Source organism: Protopterus annectens, chromosome 10.part0, assembly GCF_019279795.1.
Source record: "Protopterus annectens isolate FY-2018-M chromosome 10.part0, PAN1.0, whole genome shotgun sequence".
NCBI classification, from domain to species: Eukaryota; Metazoa; Chordata; order Ceratodontiformes; family Protopteridae; genus Protopterus; species Protopterus annectens.
Genome location: NC_056744.1, coordinates 1,640,097,389 through 1,640,123,032, shown reverse-complemented (window position 1 = coordinate 1,640,123,032; position 25,644 = coordinate 1,640,097,389). Strand labels below are relative to the sequence as shown.

Here is a 25,644-nt window from a genome sequence, read left to right as displayed (position 1 = left end):
AAGAAAATAGAGAAAATTGAGGATATTTGACTTGTGCTGTGAGTGAAACTGAATAAGTAGTGAAAAGTGGGCAGGATAGGGAAGAAAAAGGGAAATACTGAGTTTTTGTAGAAGAGGAGAAGAGGTCAGTGATGGGAGAAGAAGAAAAAGGAAGAAGCAGGAAATGAAATGGGTCAGAGATTCGAATGAAAGATGAGAGAGAGGGGGGAGGAATTTGGCAAAGTAATATGAAGTTAAGGTGGATGTGAAACAGGGATGTACTAGGGGAGTAGAATATGAAGAGAAGAAGGTGAGAGGATAGAAAATGAAGAAAGTAGAGATGAGGTTACCCTCATGTGTGGAGCAAAGGGAAAGTCAGAGTCTAGTTAAGTATTCTTTCAGGGAATGTTTTTTTAATGCAGTGAAGAGCAGAGACTGAACTGTTAAAGGTCCTGATTTCCAGATTTAGGCAGTGCAGTTAGATAAAGGCTGAGGCCTTCCGATTTCTGTGGTTTGTAGTTGGGAAGGAGTTTTTTTTCTTTAGACCACATTGGTCTGTTTGGCAGATAACTTTGCAGTATGGTACTAAGGGTAGGGCATACAGAGGGTTTGTAAACAATTTTATGAGTTTTAATTAGCTGAGTGCAAGTAATGTGGTGAGGTAGTTCTAGCCCATTTAAAGCACTGAGTGTTAAACAGTGATGGGCTCGATATGGTTTGTTTGCATCTTGTGTCAGTATTGTAGCATTTTTGTAGTTTTGCTTTCAGGGAGACTTGAAAATTTGTGAGGATGGCTGCGCAGTAGAGAAGTAAAGGTAAAAAGTAGGTGCATACCTCTCAACCTCTTAGAACAAGAAATCCGGAGAAAGCCACGAATAATGGGAGGGCCAAAGGTCCAAAAATAAGGACAATTTTTAAATATTGTTCTTACAAACTTAGAAAATAGATAGAATAACAGGTTTTGCATTAGCATGAATTTTCTGAAGGGTATGAAATCTGAAACTCAAACATCTGTCATTATTTTTTAACTTCAATCTTCAATGATTTGCCAGTGATTTTCTAGGAAACCACAATTTTATGAAAAAATTAATCAAAAATATGATGCAAAAATCTGGACATTCTGCAAAAAATCTGTAGAGTTGAGGTATGGGTATGTGATGGCAAGAGTTACTTTGGGCAAATTTGTCAGAAAGTTCTTTGATCTGTATAATAGTTTTTTATACTGTTTTGAATATGGAGATCATATTTGAGGTTCTCATCTATTGTTATTCCTAGCTTTGTGTGAGAGACTACTTCAGCTTCTGTGTTATTCTAGGAGGATATTTTCAGGTTGGTTTATCATGAGTGTTTGATTTGGAAAAAAAAAAGTGTAGAAGTTTAGTTTTTTTAGGGTTTAGAAAATTGTTGGGAGTTATGATGGTATTTTTCAATAGAGGCAAAGACTTCCTGTACAATGTGTTGGAGATGGGTGAAACTGTTTGAAGAGCATATGAGAGTAGAACTGTCTGCATATTATATGAGAGTAGCCTGTGGTGAGGATTTATGAAGATTGTTAGTGAAAATATTAAATAGGACAGGACCAACAATAGAATCTTGTGGGTACCCTTTTGGAGATAGATAGTCGGAGAGGGTAGAATGCCATTTAATAGAGTGGTATCTGACAGATAAATAGCTGGTGAACTATAGGAGTGTGGGTTGTGATAGGCTTAGTTTAGTGTTTTGGATAATGGATATAAATTCATATGGGCTGTATTTGGGAGAAGTGTTGAATAATCATTTGTATTGTTTAGAAGTGTAATTGGACCTGGGTAATGGTGAATATCTCCACAAAAATGTATTGTTAAAGTATGGTTCAACAAATGAGAATGTTTTACTGTTTTAAGTTTTGGTTTTAGCTTTATCTTTTTTAATGGGGAGTTAATAGTGTTAGATTTTGAATATAAAATTGTGGAATCATTAAATAGGTTGGGTGATATTGAAATAGAGAGGTGACAGAATTTGTTGGAGATGCTGATTGTGGGTGAGTTCTTGTGTGTGTGATTTTGATGTAATAGGTTATAAGCTGGATTAGTAGGAAAAGAGAAATGGTAGTTAAGGTGAAAACGAACATATTTTCCTGTTTAGACACACAATTAGTAGGCAAGATTGTACAAAGAGATGATAACAGAGGCAAGAGTGTGTGTCAAGACATAGGTAGTGAAAAAGGGGCTACTGATAGACGAATGAATTGAAAGGCATGATTGGTTCTCCAAGGAGGAAAAGGGTGGATCTAAGGTGGAAATGGTGGAGCAGATTTTAACTGTGGCTTCCCCTATGCACTGTAAATTGGCATGTTTAACAAAATGTTTCACTGCAAGCCTCTGTTGCAGCTGGGTTCTAGCCAGCTGGACTTTCTTAGCTGTCTGATGCAGATACTGAAGCAAGCAAACAAACAAAATGCATTTGTACCCAAATTATGAAGAAAAAGAATGCCCAGGTTCTGATGTGGTTTGTCTCTTATAAAATGAATTTTAGATTGTTTTTGATGGTCCTACTGGAAGAAATATGGCTGCCCCATTTTTTTAGGGCATTTCTGTTTAGATAATTGAAGTTGTGAGGCCCCTCTAAGAAAAACATTGTTTGTTTTTTTGTGCTGGCCATCCTAGGATGCTTAGTTGCATAGCTTGATGATGTAGACCTTCTTGAATATCATTAGATGTCCATTTACCCTTGCTGAGTAATCTTATGTTCTCGGTTTATTAGGATGGCTTTAATGGATAACTTCTGTTTCTCACTTTTTTGGTATGACCTTTCCAGAATAACACTGTGTTCATATATGCCTACTGAACTATATTTTGATACCGTGATTTTGAGGTATACACACTGAGATATATTTAGGTGCTTACTTCATGTTGATGCCTCTACCAGAAAACCCTATATGACCATTTTTTTGTATGACCTTATTGAAATAGCCTTAAAAGCTCAGTTTCTTGCAGTGGCACCACTTAGGTAAACTTAAAGGCCCAGGTCATTCAGATAGTGGTACTGGAAGAAGCTTCTATACTTATTTTTTAGAGTTTTCATAATGGAATAACCTTGAGTCTTGGTTTACAAAACTAATCCTATCTGTAGGTGTCCATTTTAGTTTCCTGGACTAGCAAAGATAAACCTAGGTACCAATTTCCTGTCTGTTCTTACTGTGATAAACTTGCTGTGGCAGTTCTACTGAGATATCTTCAGGTACCCAGTTTGTTGGGCTAACCATAATGGAATAATATTAGGTGCCATGTTTGCAGGCTGATCCTAATAGAATGATCATAGTTGTCCAGTTTATTTAGATGGATGGCTTTAAATGCTAAATTTGTTGGGCTGCTTTTATTGCTCTAACTTCAGATCTCAATTTGTTCATGAGGGCTTATACAGATGTACTTGAGGATAATCTTAGATGTGCATTTTTTTTTTACTGGCCCTTTCAGGATAGCCACAAATGCACACTTCCTTTAAATGTCCTGACTATATTAACCCTTAGATAATAATAAATGTGGTAAAAGCTTATGGAAAACCAAGCTATACTTCATAAATCAAACCAATGAAGATGCTTTGTGCCCGGCTGTTCAATGGTTCTGCAGTATTTCCACCAATCTTACATCATATACTTGTGTAGGTTTCTAGCATTGTACATATCATTGGAGGCACTGTGTTTGGGTCCTCACTGCAATTCCTAAGACAACCGCTGTGATATGCAGAATTATAATACTCTCTGCATGACTGCATGGGAACATATGCTATGACTAAGGTTGCAGAAACGTTTAGTATTCCCTGTCTCTGAGGTACAATGATACATAACAAGAGGGGGACATGGAGGATCTTGTTCTCCTGCAAACGATGCTTTAAGCAGTGTTGCTTGTTCTTCTCTGCCACAGATAATAAGAAGGCTTGGGGTTTCATTCAGCTGCTTTAATATACAGAAACACATCAGAATGGGTAGCAGCATCTTTAAATACAAACAAACTAGTTAACAAACAGAACTTACGTACATACATATTCACATCTCAACAGCTAACTACAAAATGGCAGTCAGGTTCACACGTGCTCAGTATTTATATGCTAGTGCAAGCCCTTGGATATCTTCTTAAAGTTATACACACACACATATTGCTCTACAAGCAGTATAAGAACAAACACACTATTCGCTGTTTTACTGTAGGAAATATGGGGCTTGCAGTACCATGTCTCACACTAATAGGAGGGAACAATGATTTTACCTTATTCTATTTTATTTTATTTTGTTTTATTTTATTTATTTTAAAGGCTGGTAAGCCATACCATAAAGCTATTGTTTCCTCATAAACAGTTACAAACAGTCAGTATAAAACTAGTTAGGTCAAATGAAGAAAAGTTGTAATATAAGTGACATGATCAAATTAGTTCCTTATACAATTTTGGTAGAAATAGATTTTTACCAAAATAGTTGGAACAGTAGGAGGAGGTTTCCATTATGCATCATCACTGGAACACATTTTGTAGTGATGAAAATGCATACAGGGATTAAGACTGAGATAGAGTTCTAGATTTTGAAGCTAGAAAATGTATATAGTTACTACATATACAGTCAAGGAAACCACTGAGAAGTCTATCTACGTTTTCCCATCCATGACACTGTCTGGTTAAGGGCTGTGCTCAGGCAACCAGTGGACAAATTGGGGCTGAGGGACTTAAACCCTGACCTATAGAAAGCAGCTCATAACCTTAATCCTCCATACTAACTACATGCCTGCTATACCTCAGGAGGTCTGAGGTGACTGGAGAGTGCCAAGATCTCAACTATGTGACTTCACTGTTTGACTAGCTGCCACATCTGAAAACAGAGAAAAAAGACAGGAAATGCATTTTTGTGTCGGCACTTAATTTTTCTAGCTATTGTAGCCATTTTGAGCTGAACAGAAAACTGCCCAGCAGTACAGAGCATCATAAAATATAATTCCCCAGCCTAGGAAAATTATCTCAAAATAAATCACTTTTACTCACCAACAAATCTAATAATTCTCAAGGTAAACAGTAACTAAATGATTCCTGGCTATGCTCCCAATCAGCCCTAGGCTAATACCTTAATTATGACCACCAGAAATTACTGTATAATTTACTGATAACTATTTTACTGCAGCCTAATGCTACTAAATGTAATGTTCTGGTTCCTGGCCTTCACTCTGTTTCAAAGCACAAATCTCTCTTAGATAAACTTTCAAGAGTGAGAAATGATATAAGAACTAATCAACCTCTATACCTCTCTCATTTAACCGTATATATCTGTAGTACTTTCTCTCTTTCCACCTCTGATCTTTGGCATCAAATCAACATACCCAATTTCATTCCTCACAAATGTCTAGTACTGTATTGTAGTGTGACTTATGTATCTAATTTATGGCAAAATAGGTTCATCATAATATTGTAATATATGAATTATGTTCATATACTTTATTGAAATATTTTGGTTAATCCAATGTATTTATGCCACAACTGTTATCCTATGTGAGTTTTATTTTTTGAATTAAAATATATTATATTCTGTTAGATCTTCTTTTTTTTTTTATCGAGTCAAACTTTCATAGGATCATAGGAGGTTACCAGGTTATTGACCCTAAGGCCTCTACAAGCTTAGCCATGTTATACTCTTTTTCCCTCATGGACCAAGATATATAGTCTATGTCTGCATGTGAATATAAGATTAGCACTGGCTGCCCCTGTCTAAAAGGGATTAAAAACTGTCAATTTAGAGGATATCATGAAAGAAGGTAGTGGGTGTACAGCAGTGAGAATTTATGGAAAATTAGTGTGCATGCAGAATGGACGATCTGAAAGAGCTAAGGCTGCCATTTTGGGATAATATCATTTTTGGAAAGATGAGATTAAATGAGTATAGGATGATAAGAAAATATAATAAGGACTAGAAATACAAGCTAGAAGAGATTTCAAACAGTAATTTGCTGTCTTTTTGTCACTGTAGTAAATTAATAAGCTTGACTTTGTACTTACTGTGTAATGCAGTGAGCTGCTGTCACAACCCAGTCAGCTGCTATGAGAGATCCTCCACATATATGTGAACCATTCCACTTTAAGCTGATCTGCCATGGCCATGCCCCCTGTACTGCATAAGCTCCTCCCACAATTCGGCTCTTGATCACCGGCTGTCCACATGCTGAAAAACAAACTAAAACAATGAGTAAAAAGGTCACACAGAAAAAACAATCCATAAAAAACAAGGAAAAATGTAGCAAAACTAGAACTTGCACTGTGTGATTCCTTAAACCTCTTGTGTTACAGATGACACGGGATATATGTAAGTTACCCTTTAAGGACATCAGGTGCTTCAGCTAAATGACAATTCTGAATGTCAATGACTTTTTTCTTTTAAGTCTATTTATGGACAAATTCAGGCCAAAAAAGTCAAACTCCACTAGGAAACACAATCGTCAGTCCACAACCCCCTTTTCCCCATTTTTACACACAGCGTTGGGGTGTCATTTCAACATGATGCTGACAACAAAAGCTTTAAAAGACAAAGTCTAATAATCTAGAAAGAAGGTTCTCTTGGGAAACATCACTCTGACAACAAAAGTTTTAGAGAACAAAGTCCAATAATGTAAAAAAGGAGAATCTCTTTGGTGTGAAAGTAAATTTGTATAGGCAAATATGTTATGAGATAACATATAGGAGATTAAATTAATGAGTCAGCATGCTCAACATATTTTCTTTTGTCATATAGTTTATAGTTAATAGACACAATAATCCCTACCCTTCAGTTTTGTCATATAGAAGTTGCCCAACTATTTATCTTTTTTTTTTATCACTCAAAATCCATTGCTGTTGAGTCGCATTAAATCCTTTAGAGACCACAAGAACAGCTGCCACCATCCATAGACCTTACTAGGCAAGCAGGGAAAGGAAGAAAAATGCCAGGCCTTTGTTCCATATCAAAGACACACATACCACACCACACGTAATAAATGCTCAATAATTTCCCATATTTATTGTCATCACAAAGATCATTTATCTCCAAATGTAAAATAGCAGTAATTAATGGAATAATTTTTTGTTCCTGTAGTACATAGGTTTTCAAATTGTTTTACAGTAAGCCTTTCTTAAACAAAAAGTCAAGTTCTTGACCCACTTTACATAACAGAATAGTGCTTTATGCTTTCCCTCACAAGGAAACATATGCTGCACTCTAAAGATTCAGCCTGACCCTCCCTCCCCAAACACATGCATTTGAAATAATCAAGTTTTAGGCTTGCAAGTTGATCTTTTACTATTGATTGACAGGTTCATACAGTAGGTTCATAGGTGTTTACTGGGCTAATGACCACAAGGGCCTTTTTAAGCTTAGCCATGCATGCCAAATCTCTGACAAGTTCTGATACCCTTGATAAGTTTACATGGGCCTGGGAGATGAGCAATTTGCAGGTTACCTGTGTCCATTAGAGACATAGGTGCCAAACCAAGGATACATTTCTGATTTCCCATCCAATTGTCCAAATTGCACTTGAATTGGCTTAGGGAGGAACTCTGCTTCACATGGATGGGGATCCTGTTCCATAGATGGGGTAATCTCTGGGATATATACCTATCTCTCCAGCAGGTCCTATTTATATCACAGGCAAGGTTTAAGTCTTTAGAACAGGTAGTTCTGGTGTTTGTTTTGTGGATATGCAGGAGGTCCATTAGAGTGGGGTCTGACAATGCCCTGTATGCCAGGCATAAATCTCCCCTCAAAAGCCTGTAGGAGGCAGAATACAGGGATAGAGCCTTGAGGCAGTCTGTATAGGCCATTTTACTTACACCCTGTATTCTTTTAGTGAGGAACCTCTGTGGACATTTCAGTTGTTGGATATCCCTGGTTAGGTACATACTAAAGGGGACATTGTACTCGATGATCAGTCTGATGAATGCCGAATACATTGGAAAAATGACTTCTTTGGACTTAGATGCCATACCTTTGTTTATAAGTTGCGCAATATAGAATGATTTCCCCACCACAGTAGACACATGATGGTCAAAAGCTAGATTACTATCTATTTGTGTCCCTAAGTTCATGACTACTGGGTCAACTCTAAGGGGTGTTTTGTCAATATGATAGTTACCAGGGATGGATGACTTCCCAAAGGATACTGTTATGCATTTCTTGGCATTTAGTTTTAGTCCATGGCTCTGACACTAGTTGTTTGTCTGTATCAGCTCCTTCTGGAGAACATTTATGCCAGTGCGAGATTCAATGACTGCTCCTAATTTGCAATCATCTGAAAATGTAGTCAGCCACAGACCACTGACATTGGCCTTGATTTCTGAGAAGTAAATGCCAAAAAGGAGTGGTCCAAGGACTGATCCCTGAAGGACTCCACTTGTGACTGGCCTCTTTGTAGAGGTGGCCTCCCTAGTTCTAACTTCCTGGGTCCTGTCTGTGAGTCAGTTGGCTATCCACTGGGTGACATATGGGTTTGTACCTAAACTCCTGTGTTTGTCAACAATGCCCGAGTGGGGTATTGTGTCAAATGCCTTGGTTTGGTCAAGGTATGCAGTGTGAACAATTTTGCCCTCATCCATTGCTTTGGTGACCTTCTCAAAGAAGTCCACCAGGTTGAGTAGGCATGATCTGTCCTTGATGAAACAAAACTGGGTTGGGTCCAGGGTCCGAAGGTTTACTATGTCTCTATTGATTATCTCCTGATACTCCTTTTCATGGCTTTACATATAAGACTAGTGAGACTTATTGGTCTGTAGTTTCCAAGGTCTGTAGATGGCCCACCTTTGGGCAGAGGGATGACAGTTGCCTTACTCCATTCATGAGGCATGAAGCCTGTTTGGAGGCTACAGTTAAATAGTAATTCCAGAGGCCCTGATAGGTGTTCCAGAGGTCCAGATAGGTCATTGATTATTTTCTTTCTGCAGTTAGCCCAATCAAATATAAAACTGATACAGAATAGTTAAATGTATAAGCACACAGTACTTTCAGACTTGATTGGGATTCCCTGAAGTAGGCCTGCACATCTTCAGGGCAGCTTTCCTAACCATTTAAGTAATGCTACTGTTGTGTTTAAGCAGTGATAATGAAACACATTGTATGAGACTTGTTTTTTTTTCTGTTTTGTGTATTTCTACCCTTTTTACCATAAAATCATCTTACTAAACATGACTTTGCAAAAATGCAAATTTGTTATTAATCCATGATTTTATTTTGCACACCCAAACAATGATGCTTTCAATACTCATAGGAAAAAAAAAATCACTCCTACTCATAATAAGCCTGTCACAGAAATAGTGACGTGCATTAGAAGGAGCATATTGTTTGTTCAGCAGCTATAAAATTACCATCTTTATTATTGCTCTGATAACTTTGAAGTGCAGTTACCCTGTTATCATGGCCTTTTCTCTCAATTTGACTGTTGTTTTTTTTATGTAATTAATATGAAATCAGATAAACTCCAGGATTCAGGGATGGCCGTTTTCCATGCAGGAACAGTGTAGGAGCTCCTGCATGGAAAATGTCTGCCAAACTATCCAGGAAAGTGCTATTTTCAGGTGCATAAGCAGCCCTACACTGTTCCTGCATGGGAAGACATGCGGGATGCAAATCACCTCATTTGCTGGTAAAAAACATGTAAACGAGGTGATTTTGCAATCCATGAAGCTGGCCAGACTCTGTGCAGGAGCAGAGTCAGAGCAGAAATGTATTCAGTTAGTAATTGAATACATTTCTGCATCTGACATTTCTGCATCTGAGCAAACGGAGGCAGGACAGCTCATGAAAAGCATGTATTACAGTTAAACACACATGCCAATGGCCAAATATAAGGCTATTGGAATTAATAAATGTTTATTTTTTTTAAAAATTAAACTTTTTTTTGGGGCAATCACAGCCGTTTAAGCTTAGGGCAGTGGCGCGCAAACGGGATCGTGCCGAAAAAAAAAATGATAAAAGTACATTTTAAGATAATTCTGCATTTTGCCATTATAGTTAATGGCATGCAGAATGTAAACAATACCAGGGAGCACTGGTTGTCAAGGGGAAAGTGTCCATCTAAGTGCAGTAACTAAGGACGTACACACTGGGGTATGCAAATGAGAGGAGTTCTACTGAAAAATCCCAAAGACAGTAAAGCACCCGCACGTACGGCAAGTGCGCGGCTCTAACCAATGAAATCAATCCAAAAAAAGAGAAAGAGCCATCACAGATCCTGTTGGAAAATAAGTGTATTAAAAAATACACATGATATACACCATAATAGCAGACTGCATATAAATATGCAAAAAAAAATTACACAGACCGGTTTCGGCTAAACAGCTTTCCTCAGTGTAACAAAAATAATTTAGAGCATTGGATTCAGAAGCAGCCATAAATATATAGGTGTACAATTAGGACAGAGACCAATAAAAATAATACACAAATTAGATAATCAAAACTGTTCATTTAAACCTGGAGGAAAAAGCCCACCCAGTTTGACAATCCACTTTTTTTCTTTGATGTCTAAAACTTGATGTAAACCAGCTAGATCATTGTTTTTATGCACAATACAATCAATAATAGTAAATTTAAACGAACCAGTCTGATGATTAGAAATATGCTTATATAGTGCACTAGTTTGCTTATGTATCCTAATATCACTCAAGTGTTCACTAATTCTAAGCCTAAAAGGCCTAGATGTTTGTCCCACATAAAAGCTTGACAAGAGCAACTAGCCAAATAAATAATCCAAGTTGAGCTGCACACGCACAAACCAGGATCTTTGGGGAGCATGTGTTTGGGATGCTGAAGTCACGGTTCTGCTGCCTTGACATATCCGGTGGAGCAATAGTGTACTCTGCAGCTACATGTACACAAATGTTCATAGTATGTGTCATACTACACAATATGATCCTGCAGAAACAGCTGCAGCAGGAACAGCACGGGTCAGGGTCACATAACCCCCCCCCCACCATTGCCAAGGCCAGCACAGGCACAGAGGGACTTGGAGGAGGAAAATCCTGAGCCTGCCCTTATAGGCAGAAAGAGGCATGCACAGTATGCCAAGGCCTTGGTAAAGAGGCAACACATAGCACACACACTGACACTGTAGGGACCCTGGGACTGATACCTCTCTACGACTTGCACAGACAGTAAAAGGGATGCCAAACATGACACTACCTGAGCTTTACCATGTACAGGGAGTGTACTGTGTGCATCTAGCATAGTCAGCCCTCCAGCACTGTCCTCAATACTGGCCCAGCAACAAGGTAAGTCACTCTTCCTATCAATTACTGAATGGAGTAGTATGTTCTCATACATGTATGCATGATATGGATGTAAGCATGCAAGGGAATTGGGTGGCTGAATGGGATAGCAGCAGACAGCTGACAGCTGTATGGGACAGCAGGAAATTCACAACAAATACTGGTGTCAACATACTAGGCAGCACTACACAAGGTGACAACCCCCACTGCAGTACATGTGATGGCCCAAAGAACTGTGGGTGTCAATAGGTCACACACATGGATGTCAATAAAGGTCACATATCCACCACCAGGCTCACCCAGCAGGACAGGTGTAGATGACCATGAAGAAAGGATGAGCTAAGGCCCACAAATGATGGCAATGGTGAACAGCCCCCCACCAGACCTACACAGACATATTACAACAGGTCTGCCAGTTGCATTCCAGTTCTGAAGGATAAGAAGTCTGAAACTGAAATATATGCTATTAAGATCTAACATGTGTACTCTACTGATATGCCTCCTGTCTGCATGATAGGTCACAATGCAATATTAAAATGGAAGCCAACAGACTAACCAAAATAACAGTACAGTCATTTCAAATGTTAAAGTCTGCAGGTGTGCACCCCCCCACACAATCCCATGTAGAAACGCAGTAACAGATGGCCTGCAGCACTCTCAGAAGGCCTACAGTCCTCTGGCAAAGGCCCATGCCTCACCCATAGTGCTAATGTATGGAATGTCAGGGGGTCCCAACTAACAGCCTAACAAAAAAGAGAAAACAAATGCAAGGCCATGTTGACAAATGCCAGTAGCATGCCTCCCCATGTCCTACTGCAAGGACTGTGAATCAGGCCATAAATACTACTGGGATAAAGGCCCAACTATATTGATACCTCTGAGATATTGCTTACATAATGTTAGGTGGAGGAAATAATTACAGAGGGGGGGGTGTAGAAGCATGGATGTCATGGAGTGTGTGAACTCTGAAACTCTAATGACTGCCCATACTATTCCCGACTGCAAGCTCATTAATGAATAGCCAAAAAAACACTTGTAAACCACAATGTGAAGTTAAACTGACCAGATATAGGAGTCCTGCCTCTGGATAACCTAGGTGTAGCTTTACAGCTAAGAGGTATGGCCCCAGCAGGTAACAGACATTCCTTGAAGTTGAGAAAAGCACAAGGAGGGGAACCCCAGCCAGCACACTGACAAGGTGCTGCACCATTTACACAGAACCAGCAGTCTATTGTCTGTAGCTACTCCTCCACAATGGCAGGTGTGTGCCAGAATGTGTAGTCTATGGTTTACTATCAAATTGTCGATCCCGTTTTGTGCGACGCGCATTGCCCGAACGCGGAACTGCGAACGTCACAACACCGACGCCCAGATGTGCGAACGGCAAAACCTCGCCCCCATCCGACCCATGGTAGCATGGGTGTGGAGGTGTTGCGCGGCCGGTAATGTCGATCGTCGGAGTTTCGCGGTTTCGGTTCACTATCGAAATGGTTTTGGTGTTTCGGTTCGCGCAAACGCGTCGATGGGTCGCCGTTCGCACGGAGTGCATTCGCACATTTAATAGTAAACCGTAGTCTATATGCCTCAGAATATTGGTCTCAGCTTCATTCATCACGTATTTCCCAGTTAAATAATTGTGAGCAAAGAATGATAACTGTCAGTAGTTGATGACATGACACATCACAGTGTAAAACAGTACATATGTCAGAATATCTATGCTACAACCATACATGTCACACAAGCAGCACAGAGAGCAATAGTTATAGTATCCACTGTATGTTAAGCCCATTGTGTCTCCATACTGGCAGCCTATCTACATATATCCTGCAGAAACAGTTTTCTAGGTGTAGCTGTAGCACAAAAACCCTGAACTGGAGTCCAACTCTCCCTGGAATGGATGCACACATTCAATGTAGAAGGTCATACTGGGCATGCTCCTACACTTAGAGAAATGAAGCCCATGTCTCACAACACAGTGGACTACAGTTATTGGTTATTCGCAGATGTCTGTGCACACACACCAAATTTGTACACCATTGATACTCCACACACACACACACACACACACACACACACACACACACACACACACACACACACATTGGATAGGAATACACACACATATCTAAGGCTAACATAATATATGTCAAACATACACACAGAGAGATGTGGGGAAGAGAAAGACAGACAGCGATAGACAGAATCCCATTATGAGGTCTGTCCCACCCATTACACATCCTATTGGCCTATATTACATGATGTACTGATGTCATTCACTATAGAAATACCTTTGGGTAGCCCTCAGCCCTATAGTGTCAGTGGTGCTTGTGATAACTGTGTTACACTACAGTATAGATAGGTATCCATGTAGCAGTTGTAATCTCAGTCCTGTCAAATGCAAAGTTGTGTGTTGAACATGCTACACCTAAAGAAATCCCAATCCCTCTAAGCTACACACTCTAGGGACCTAAACCTTGTCACCACAATAAACAGGATATGCTGGAGGGATAGATTCCTGTCCCAGAGACTTCCTATACTCTGGAACAAGCTACCCATCTATGTCAAGCAAAGTTCTTCATTAGCACTCTTCAAGAAAAATCTTGATGAGTGGATGGGAAATAGGAAATACACCCCGGGGATCACTTCTGTGGCTGCTGGACAGTAGCCTAGGAAAATAACTTTCTTGGGTGGTGTAAGTTATGGCACCTTGCTGGCTAGGCTTTTGTAGGCCCTTGGGCTGATAGACTAGTATTTACCTATGAACCTATGAACCTATGAGTGTGTGTGTGTGTGTGTGTGTGTGTGTGTGTGTGTGTGTGTGTGTGTGTGTGTGTGTGTGTGTGTGTGTGTGTGTGTGTGTTTCTAGATGAATGTGGTTTAGGCCATTCACACTCACTAAATCTCCTGTACCCCTCCTTCAGCACTGCAGCTGATGTCACTCACCTTCAAAGATACCTTTGGAATCTCCCCAGTATGTAAGCTCCGTGGCTCTTGGGATAACATTGTAATACTATAGTGTAGCAAACTAGTTAGGTAGGAGTTCCGATCCTGGCAACTGCGTAAATGTGAGTGTTTGTGTGAGAAAGTGTGTGTATCCTTGTAGAGACCTGATTTTGTGGTCATTCACATTTACAACACTTCCCTTACCCATCCTTTAGCACTGCTGCTGATGTAACTCACCTTCAAAGATACCTTTGGACAGCTCTACAACATATAGGTTCTGTGGCACTTGCGATAACTATGCAATAGTATAGTGTAGCAAGCTAGTTAGGTAGGAGTTTTGGAATCTCTCACCTACCATGTCACTCAATGCGAGTATTTACAAGGACTAGTGATGTTCCTCACCTTAGAAGTACCCTGGGGCAGCATCCCTTGTATAAGCTCCATAACACATGCAATAAATGCGGTACACTGGCATAGTAATGCATAGCTAGGTAGGGGTTTGAAACTCAGTACTGGCAAGTGTGTGTGTGTGTGTGTGTGTGTGTGTGTGTGTGTGTGTGTGTGTGTGTGTGTGTGTGTGTGTGTGTGTGTATGTGTGTGTGTGTTTGTGTGTGTGTCATCAATATCCTGTGTGGGAGCAGGTGTGATTGTGTAAGAACAGGATCCATTGGGGGTGGGTTTTGCTAAATTATTATGTTGAGGACCTAGTATATGTCACAATGTCCACATTACAAGACCAACAGGTGTCAAACACCAGAGAGGTTGGTGAAGACAATCCACAGCCCTAAATGTGTGTATAGACTAGTGAGCTATATAGGCAACCCTTCTATTACTCAGAGACCACTCTCCACCCACATATCATACATAAACACACTTGGCTAGGCAACAACCACTATATTGGTAGTTCCCCTGCATATTGCCTCACAGATAGCACTCACAGTGTGATTACAGTGGACCACATGCCTGTTGACCACAACAGTGCCACTGACATCAGAAAGTACTTTGATGCGTTACATCTCCTGACTGAGTTTGTGTTATCCAGCAAGTAAAAGGACATGGCACCCTGTTCCATCTCCTCATTAGCCCAATCAATGTGTACAGTGGCTCTTTTGCCATGTTCCCCACTGGACACCTGCAACAACTCTAGAGTCTACAAATGTACCCCACAAAGGGAATGTCATGCCTTATACACATGCCCTGTATGGATAGATGCCACTAACTCCACTGAATACCTGTATCATACTGTCAATGTAGGTGCAATCACTACTTCAGTTACATAGCCAGGTCTCACCAAATGAGGTCAGGAATGCTACATCAGAAGATACCAATCTGTCCACACAACATGCCCCAGAAACCTCAAGCACACTTCCACACGTCAAAGAACATGCATGTGGGGCATGTGCACAACCCAGACACTGTCCATGTTATGGAATATAGATCACATACATGGGAAGCAGTGCACATCACTGGCCACCCACAATAGAAACCTAGATGAGTGGATGGGGAATACAATACTCACCCCTGGGGACCACTCCAGTGACTATACTCCTGAGCCACACTGGGGACTATTGTCATGTGGTCTGATTCAAGGGTATTCCCTTTGGCTAACCTTGTAGAGCCTTCAGGCCCATTCACCTACTACACACCTATGAAGCAATGAACCTATGGATCTCAGTACTAGCAAATGTGTATGTGTGTGTGTGTGTGTGTGTGTGTGTGTGTGTGTGTGTGTGTGTGTGTGTGAATAGTAATCCCAGTGTGTTTGGTTGATGAATATCCCCTGTGGCTGTGGTCATTTGCAATTGGAGATGTGTCTAAACCAGAACATGTACCATTCTCCATTCTACAACAGATGTTGTACATCAACATGTACCTATGTACAACCTTCAGCCCTATAATCTGTGAGGCATATGTGACCACTATGTTCAGACCAGGAATTACTGTGCACATACAGTACCCTGCCTATGACATAGTGGATGTGTCATCACAGTGCCATATCCTGTGGCCTTGCTGCATGGCCACATCCTGGTGACACAGACACCTAGAATGGAAATGGGATACAGCATGTGAGAACACATTCACTCAGCACTTTACTTGTGGGGGAGAGAGGGATAAAGCTGGCACTAAATGTGTTGCGAAGACTGTGGCCAATATCTGTTGTCTCAGGATAGGTATTTGTTTTGTGCAGTAACTCACAGCACTTGTGTTTAATGCTGTGGAGGTTGTTGATGTAACTATCAAGGCTGTTGTGACTATCTTCAGTGTTTGATGCATGTCTACTTCCATAGATTCCTGTCAGGGACTCCATGAGGGATCCAAAGTTTTGTTTGAGGCTAATAAGGGAGTTCAACAGTCATGGGACACCACCTTTTCCTGCAACAGTGGCCTCCTTCTGATGTACACTTCAGTAATGGCAGGGAACCATCACATTGCCTCCCAGTGTTTGGAGGACAGTGTCTGGATTCTGTTGGCTCTGGCTAGTACCATGTTTTCATGTACCTATTTGTATAGTGCCTATGTGTATGATTTCACAGTTATGCAGCTACATTCCATTGCCATGGGTGCAGTGAAGACATCCACTCCTGTTTTCATGGCTGCAAAGTGAGCTTTGGAGTTTTTTTGCCAGGTAGTTATCTTTGTGGGGGGTGTGGGGTGTGGCTGACATGTTGAGTTCCATGGTGATTATAGCCTGTGTGCATCTCACCATGCAGGGATTGACATCTGCGGATGTGCAATGGTCCCATATTTAAGTGGTCAACCCAGGTCAAGGATGTTGCATCCTCTACCAGGGGTCAGTATGAGCTGGTCTAAGGCAATGGAAATGATGAATCCCAGAAGTGTTGGGCCACTGTACTGCTGATTGGCTACTTTCCCCAGGTGATGGAGGGGTAGGTGAAGACTCATACTATGTCAGTGTTGCATTGGACCATCAGAGATGGCAGGGTGTTGAGGAATGTGCATTAACAGTCTAGGAACATAGATGTGGACCTATATCAGGCTATGGTCTGGATAGCACCATTACCCCAAGGCAGTTGTACCGGAAGTATCGCCAATGCATTATGATGGGATGCTAGTCTGGGGGTGTTCCTATACATAATGAATATGGAGACAACACCACCTGTGGAGGTCTGGCCCATGTTTTGGGGCTGATGGCTGTGGAATGCATCATAGCCTGATACTGCAGGCCTGCTATCTGCTGCTGTGAACCACCTCTCCATTACAGCAGACGTGTCCTCCACTCCAACAACTGCTATGAGTGACTATATCCTGACAGTTATATGTTCACTGTTGAGCAGCATGACCCTCAGATTGCATACATGTGTAGCTGTTATGCTAGTAGTAATATTAGGAACACTGCCTAATAAGGCACCATAGGGGGTGGCAAGACTCTTAGCCAGTACCTGGCAACTCAGCAGTGACAGATATAGGAGATCCATGGCAAGTCATTTTGTTCTGTCAGTCATGCCATCACAAGCAGAGAGGTCCTGGATCCCCTGAGAATGACACATAACCAGTAAGCCAATGTTGCAGTCAACCATCTGCTGATAGTACAGTAGCATCATTTTGGGTGACAGCAGTACACTGCCCAGGGCTACTGTCACACCTGCCTGAACCATATAATCTGAGAGTTTGGCAATGTCTCCTGTCATGTAGTCCAGGGAGGTGTGTCCCAATTCATTCACACCCACATGGATATGGAGTGATACTTGTAGTTGATGTGGAGTGACATGACTGGCCATGTCATGTGTTAGATGCTGGTATGTGATTGATATTTGGCTGTTACCTGCTCCATATTCAACCTAGTGAGTGGGATGTGTGTGTGTCAGTATTGAATTACCCATGATCACTGTATTGTGCAAGGTGGTTAGCCTTAGGGGCTTAGGTTGGGAGCACACTGTGTAGGTTAAATTTGTGTCCCATGGCATGTGCCATGTCATGGTGTTTGAGTGGGTGTCTGCTTTGCTAGTCTGTGCTGTTTGAGTAGATGTCCACTGAGTGCCTCTGGGAAGGTGGGTGTGTGGCTTTTCACTCTATGTTATGGCTGTCAAAGTGGGTGTCATGGTAAGCTACGAGTTCCACATAGTGTGGTGCAGGTGTTGATCTCACCCTCTTGACCTGCTAGTCCATTCTTTGCTGGAGAGTGCATATGTCCATATTGGGTGATATATGGGCATCCCTCACAGATCTGAGTGTTTGGAGTTTAGAGGGGAGGCTTGTTTGTGTACATGCGGCAGTTGCAACAGTGCCCCAGAATGGACATGTGCAATAGGTCAATGGGTGAAAGCACAGATAACCGCCCTTAAAACATGCCAGGAGGGGTGGACATAACTAGTAAGTACTGAGATGACATCTGTGATGAACAAGTACTGCTGACAGCTCACAGATGTGCCACGCTTCATGATACAATGACCTGGTGAAGAGCCAAGCCATAATGCTAGTTGAAGTGCAAGACAGAAAGAACTGGTATGATGTACGAGTGAAACAGAAGGTAGACTGCCTGCCACCTGTAATATTTTACCACAGCTGTGCAGTTATCAGTAGCTTTGGCCATGTGCAAATTCAGTGACCTCTGTAGCATGTGTAGTAACTGCATAACACTATAGTAGACATACCTAGAGAGGCAGGAGTTCTAATCCCAATACTGGTAGGTGTATGTGTGTGTGAATCATGTACTCTATGTCTCATACCATTTTTGATCTGTGTACTACCCTTTACACTTCCCTTCATGCCAGTTTAGTAGACCTGTTGATGTCATCCACCTCAGAAGTACCTTTGGTTGAGTTGGAAATGTATAAGCTCTGTGGAGTGTCTCATAACTGCATAGCACTATGTTAGGAATACCTAAATAGGCAGGAGTTCTAATCCCAATATTGGCAAGTGTGTGTGTGAATCATGTACTGTCTCATGCCATTTCTGACCATTGTACTACCCTTTACACTTCCCTTCACTTCAATTTAGTAGACCTGTTGATGTCATCCACCTTAGAAGTACCTTTGGAATAGGTGGGAATGTATAAGCTCTGTGGGGTGTCTGATAATTGTGTAGCACTATTGTAGGAATACCTAGCTAGGCAGGAGTTCTAATACTAATGCTGGCAACTGTTTGGGTGTGAGGATCATATCATGTGTGGCTTATACCATTTTGATGTGTATCCCATACACTGCTGGTGACCACCTCCCACTGCCATTACTTTATATAGTGTGTTGACAGCATCTGCCTCACATGCAGCAGGTTAAACCATTGTACAATCCTCTGTACAAATATGTCTGGAATATCTATATATTTGAAACCTATATGTGGTCAGAAGTGGTCTGTGTGCCTTAACAATGCCCATGTATGTGATATTATAGCCAGATAGTCCACAGTGAGTGTACTGACACATATGGCAGCATGAGATATCATACCTGACTGAAACATCATGCTGATAGGATGTCTGCTGCCTTCACAGGTGGCCTGCCTTGGGGGAGCAATTCATGAGTACAGATGCTTGGTTTTACAAGTGAACTGTGCCTGCTATGGGTCACATTAAAGGCTGAAAGAGGTGTGGACTGTCATATTGTTGTCCTAATTAGTATGTAACAGGAACACCTTGCATCTTAAGAGGGGTGTGTACACAATCTATATCCACTGTATACCAGTAATGTGTTACGCATGACCTTACCTTAGGATGTTTGTCCAGCACAATTTGCTGGCCTCTGTTCAGATGTCTTGGCACTGACAAGTTGTGAGGTATGCTACAAGATGCTGAATTCACATCAGATAGGCCCCAGTGGTGACTACTGTGATGCAATACAGTTAACCCCAGCACAAGTAAACATGCACAACAAGCAATATAGCTATTACATAAAGCAATATAGCTATGACTGATGGTTGTGTGCATGGTAAATTGCATGCTCTTCACATGCCTGGGGTATTGCCAGGCAACAACAGAACACTGTAATACCCACCAGCTTCAGGCTGCTGTACCATATGCCGACCAGAGGGCCTAGGTATTTGTGAGAGGGAGTTATTGTCAGCAGAAGCACATGCGGCCTTGGTATAGGATGGGTGCAGCATGTCTGGACATCTACAGTACTAACCGCAATAATACACAATGTCCTGTCCTCACCATAGATGTGCACCTCTGTGCATTAGAAAACCCCATCCACAACTACAATTGGACCTGACACATGCATGTAGATACAATACAGAAACATGTGTGTCTGATACATTAGTGTACTAATCCTCACTGGGCCCTTACATGCATGGTCCTCATCCAGTGTGTGTGTGCAACCCACCTCCACAATGCTTCCCTCAGCATCATGGCTTGTGCATTCGTTGTGTGGCCCAAGTGTGGTGAGGAGCTCTTTGGTGCATGTCAGTGGGGGCTGGATGGCTGGGTCCCAACCTGTGGCTAGCTGTTCCCTTGCTACAGCAGCAGCCCATTGATGGGCATGGCATTTGAGGTCAGCGGCTTGATGCTTCACCTGCATGTAAGTTCTGTTGTGCATGCTGGCATCATTTACCCTGTGGACCACACTGTTCCACAGGGCAGTCCTCTCCCGCACATCTTCTGCTCTCCATCCACATGACAGGGCATAATGTCCAATCACATATTGGGTGATGTCTGTTTCCCCAGCAGAGAATGCTGGTAGGTGAGCACTCTGCATGTTACCTGGAAGACATAAACAGGAAAAGATCACAGGACCTCATACAGTTTTCAAAATGCACATCAACAGTGGATATTACTTGCAAATAATCCATACTATACAGGAAACATCCAAGCTATCATGGCTATAGCAGCTTGCATTACATGCCTGTCCCTGAACTACCTTATTACCCCAATGTTGGACACTTGATTGCATAATCCTCTATCCTCCATTCATTTCTGTGTAGAGGGTTGACAGTGGTCATCTTCCATGTGGATGGAGTGTGGATGGTGGCAGGTCTGTGTTTCACTGTGGTGTGTGATGGAGCTGTGAGCACATGCCTGAGTTCATGTAGGAGGCAGACACTGATGTTATTATGCCTTATGGAGATATGCTGTTGTTGCCATCAGTAAGCAATATGTACATGCTCACCATTGCTGTAGGGAGAAGTGTGGTTGATGTGCATATCTCCATGAACGACTGGGGTGAACAGGGTGGCAATGTTCCCACCTAACCTGTGTGATGCAGGTTGCCTATATCCATGGCATGTGTGTATGAGGTGTTCTTTACCCCCAGTACAGGGTGAATTGTGTTTAATATGAGATGTACATGGTTGCAATTGTCCTTGGTGGTGTGGTGTGGATATGTCTGATTCAAAGTCATAGTCAGCCCTACAGGATGTCACCTGTGAACTTACCTGCTTGCTCAGATATAGGTGGACTTGCTTCAGAGTTGTTGCCCGCACCTATGTGTCCCTGTACAGCCAATGTAGCAACCTATTATGTGATTTGTGTATTGCTGCTGTCCACCAAAGGGGATTACTCTACATTGGTGGAGGCTGGCTATACAGGTCAGGTACTGCTGTGTCCATATAACTACAGTGGATATAAATGGTATACACCCCTGATGTACTGCCTGGTATTTGTACAATTGGAGCATGACACTACTATAACTCATTTCATAACAATTTCCACCTGTAGTGTGACCTATAGCTTGTACAATTCAATTGAAAACATAACAATCTGGTCTGTTAAAACATATAGAAATAATACTCAGTACAATACGCCAGTTGAATGAGTGTGCACACTCTTAAAATTGTGTATGCACCTCTTGAGATGGTTACAGCATTCATCTGTCTTGGTCTGGACTCTAACATCATGGCACATCTTCACTTGGCAATAGTTGCTCACCTTCCTAGACACACCTTTGATTGTATTGCAACAGAATTGGACAGGTTAGTGGTCATATTCAAGGTGAGAAACATTATGAAATGATCTTCTGTGGTCTTAATGTCATACAGCACATAAACCTGGCATTCCAACAGGGGTGTGTGCACTTGTGATATCCACTGTATATAGGTGTTGATATAGCTGGTAGTGGAAGGCACGGGCAGAGGCTCATAACAGGTGGACAATTCTCTGATTAATACCTAATAATCATGCCTACTCGAGTACCCACATCAATGTCAGGGCAATGCAACCACCCATAGCTGTACACATATATGTCTGTTGTATGCAGTGGCACTGATATAACACACATGTACAACATGCACACCCTATTTATCTGACTGCTTGAAACCTATGTGATTACTTTTGTGCCTTCCAGCCGAACATATGCATGCATACATGTGCTCAGGGGAAACCTGGTATACATTTCTGTTAAATGTAAGTATGGCACACTGTATTTACATTCTTGCTGCTCAATCATACTTCTCATACATAAATGGGTGTCAAAAGGGATGTCAATACTGATATGTATTAATATAGCTGCACCATACATTAGTACGTTGATTGCACGGTAGAGTTTGACATCACTGTGATAACCTGGAAGATATCCAACAGTCATAAGTAGAGTATTATGTTACAATGGCATTGCAAAAAAAGACCTTGGCTGACATAATACAGGTATATGTGTATGTGGCTACAGATATCGGTCACAAATGTGCTTATTGTCCAGTAGAACACTGTACAGTTGAATGTTATTAAGTCAATATATCACATGCAGTTCAACACACATGTTTGCAACAGTACTCTACTATGCACATGCCCTCTATAGGTGTCTTAGCTTTACAAGGCAAACGTGTCATACTCATAATCACAGGTAATATGGATAAGAAAAACATCCTATTAAATGGTCTAGCAGTGGCACAGTCACAACCATTTGACAGACACCCCTGTGGTTGTCATATATGAGCTGTCCTTTCCCAGGTGAGTCAGGCTCCTGAGCTGTGATCCCACCTCACAACCTCTCAGACCATCGCATCTGGACAATGCCTAAAATGATGGGGGGATAAATAGAGACAGACTTTAAATATTCCTGTTACAAACATAGGAAGTTCATAGAATGATACATTTAGCATTATAGTGAATATTCTTAAGGATGTGGAGTCTTAAACTCAAGTGTTTATCATTACCTGATGGCTTCAATCCTCAGCTATTTGCCAGTAAAGTACAGATCTCAGGAGGAACAGACAAAAATACATGATGGTAAAATGTGGACATTCTATGAGGATCTGTACAGTTGAGAGGTATGTCTGTGATATCTCCCACTGCAGAGAGGCCAGATGTCATGGCAATAGCAGCTGTTTAACAGGACATTAGTACAGCGTTTCTTGTTAGGATATATATTTTCCAAATCATATTACCCATTATTACAGACCAAGCACTACATTCAATTATTTGCTTACATAGGTTCATAGGTAGGTACTAGGCTATTGGCCCGAGGGCCTATATAAGCCTAGCCAAAAGGTACCCTGGCTTTTGCCACCCAAGAAAATGATTTTCCTGTGCCACTGTCAATCAGAGCCACAGAAGTGATCCCCGGGGTGAATTTCCTATTTCCCAGCCAATCGTCAAAATTTTTCTTGAAGAGTGCTAATGAAGAGCTTTGTTTGATATAGATAGGTAGTTTGTTCCAGAGTATGGGAGGTCTCTGGGACAGGAATCTATCCCTCCAGCATGTTCTGTTTATTGTAGTGACAAGGTTTAGGTCCCTAGAATGTGTAGCTTGGAGGAATTGGGATTTCTTTAAGTGGAGCATGTCCAACAGCTCTGGGTTTGACATAGCTTTGTATGTTAGGCAGAGATCGCCTCTGAGTAGGCGATATGTGATGGAGTAAAGCTGGAGAGTTTTGAGACAGTCTGCATAGGGCATCTGTTTGAGGCCAGTAATCCTCTTTGTGAGGTATTTCTGTGGTCTTTCCAGTTGTTGTAGATGTCTTGTGAGGTACATACCAAAAGGGGCATTGTACTCTATAATGGGTCTAATAAGTGACGAGTAGAGGGGAACAATGACCTCTTTTTTCCTGGATGAGAAACCTTGTGTGATGAGGTGTGCCACGTAGAAGGATTTCCTGACTACTGTGGCAATGTGATTATCAAAGGAGAGACTACTGTCCACCTGTTTCCCAAGGTCTCTTATCACACTTTCAGTGTTAAGTTTACTATAGCCTATGTGGTTGTTCATGGGTACAGAGTTTTTACCAAAGGGGATTACAATGCACTTTTTGGCACTGAGCTTGAGGTCATGGCTTTGACTCCAGGCATCTGTCTCATTGAGGCTTTTTTGTAGGATGTCCACATCATTAGGAGTTTCAATTATGGCTCCTAGTTTGCACTCATCTGCAAACTTTGTTAGCCAAAGACAGTCTGTGTTAGCCTGTACTTCAGAGAAGTAGATACCAAACAGGAGAAGACCCAGGACTGAACCCTGTGGTACTCCACTTGTCACTGGTCTGAAGTCGGATTTGGAGTTTGCTACTTTCACAGTGTGGGTTCTGTCAGTGAGCCTGTTGGCAACCAATCTTGTAGCATAGGGATTTATACCTAGTGTCGTCCACTTACCTTTTTCTTTCTTCTCTTTTCCACTTTATGTCTCATTTGTTATTTCTCTCTCTCTCTCTCTCTCTCTCCCTGTGCACTACAGGAATAGAGCTGGTTTGAATAGGTGGCAGCATGGCTTTTGCAGGTGATGGTCATGACCAGGTGATGGCCTTTGCACCTATTGGGGTTCCCCACTTGCTAATTGCATGCAGAGCAGCTGTATAGTTCTTCCAATAGCCAATGTCATAGCAACACACTCCTATAAATAAGTACTCCATTTGGGTGTTGGCCCTTTCCCTTACTTGTGAGGAAGACATCCTGGAGTTGTGTGGGCTACTACCTCTTACAACAAGACTTGTGGAGACAAGTCAACTAAATTTATTTTTATTTATTTGCAGTTGGTTTACCAGGATAGTCCATTGGGCCAAAATAACCCATTTTCAATGGAGTCCTGGGGAGAAAAGCTCCAAAAACAATTAGCAAGGTTACAATAAGGTATTTAGTTTCAATTATACAATTCCTATGGACTTGGAAATACAGTAGACTAGTGTACAAACATATACAAATATTACAATCTTGTATCCCTGAAAACAATTTACAATATAGAAACTGAGAGGCTTTTACAACTTAGAGTGGGTTACACTGGTGATATCTTTCATACATTCAGGATGAGTAGCTTAATACAATCAAGAGAAAGGTATATGAGCTGACATAGAACCTTTCAATATAGAAACAGAGAACTTTTTCCATCAGAGGGTATATTTACACTAAGGTACCTTTAAGTATTCAGAAAAAAGTTAATACAAGCAAGAGCAAGATCTATGAGTTTAGAAAAGTAAGTAGAAATTCTCATTATGAATAGGGGAGGAGAAGTGAAAATTCTCAGTATGAGGAGACTATGTTGGGTGGGAGCAGGAGCATTCTCATTGGGAAATTAGGTGTGACTGAAGGGATTTTTTGAAAGAGAAGTGATTTGTGATGGTACGAATGGATGGGGGTAAGGAATGGTGGGGAACATTCAAGACTTAGGA

General features: G+C 41.4%; 1 protein-coding gene across 1 annotated transcript in view; it reads right to left on the bottom strand.

Moving 5' to 3' along the window:
* LOC122814356 overlaps positions 1 to 25,644 on the bottom strand; it is a 608,759-nt gene that overhangs the window by 363,872 nt on the left and 219,243 nt on the right. The window contains exon 3 of the mRNA XM_044086942.1: positions 5,992 to 6,166. Within this exon, the coding sequence (XP_043942877.1) occupies positions 5,992 to 6,166 (175 nt within the window). The remainder of the gene's footprint in view (positions 1 to 5,991; positions 6,167 to 25,644) is intronic.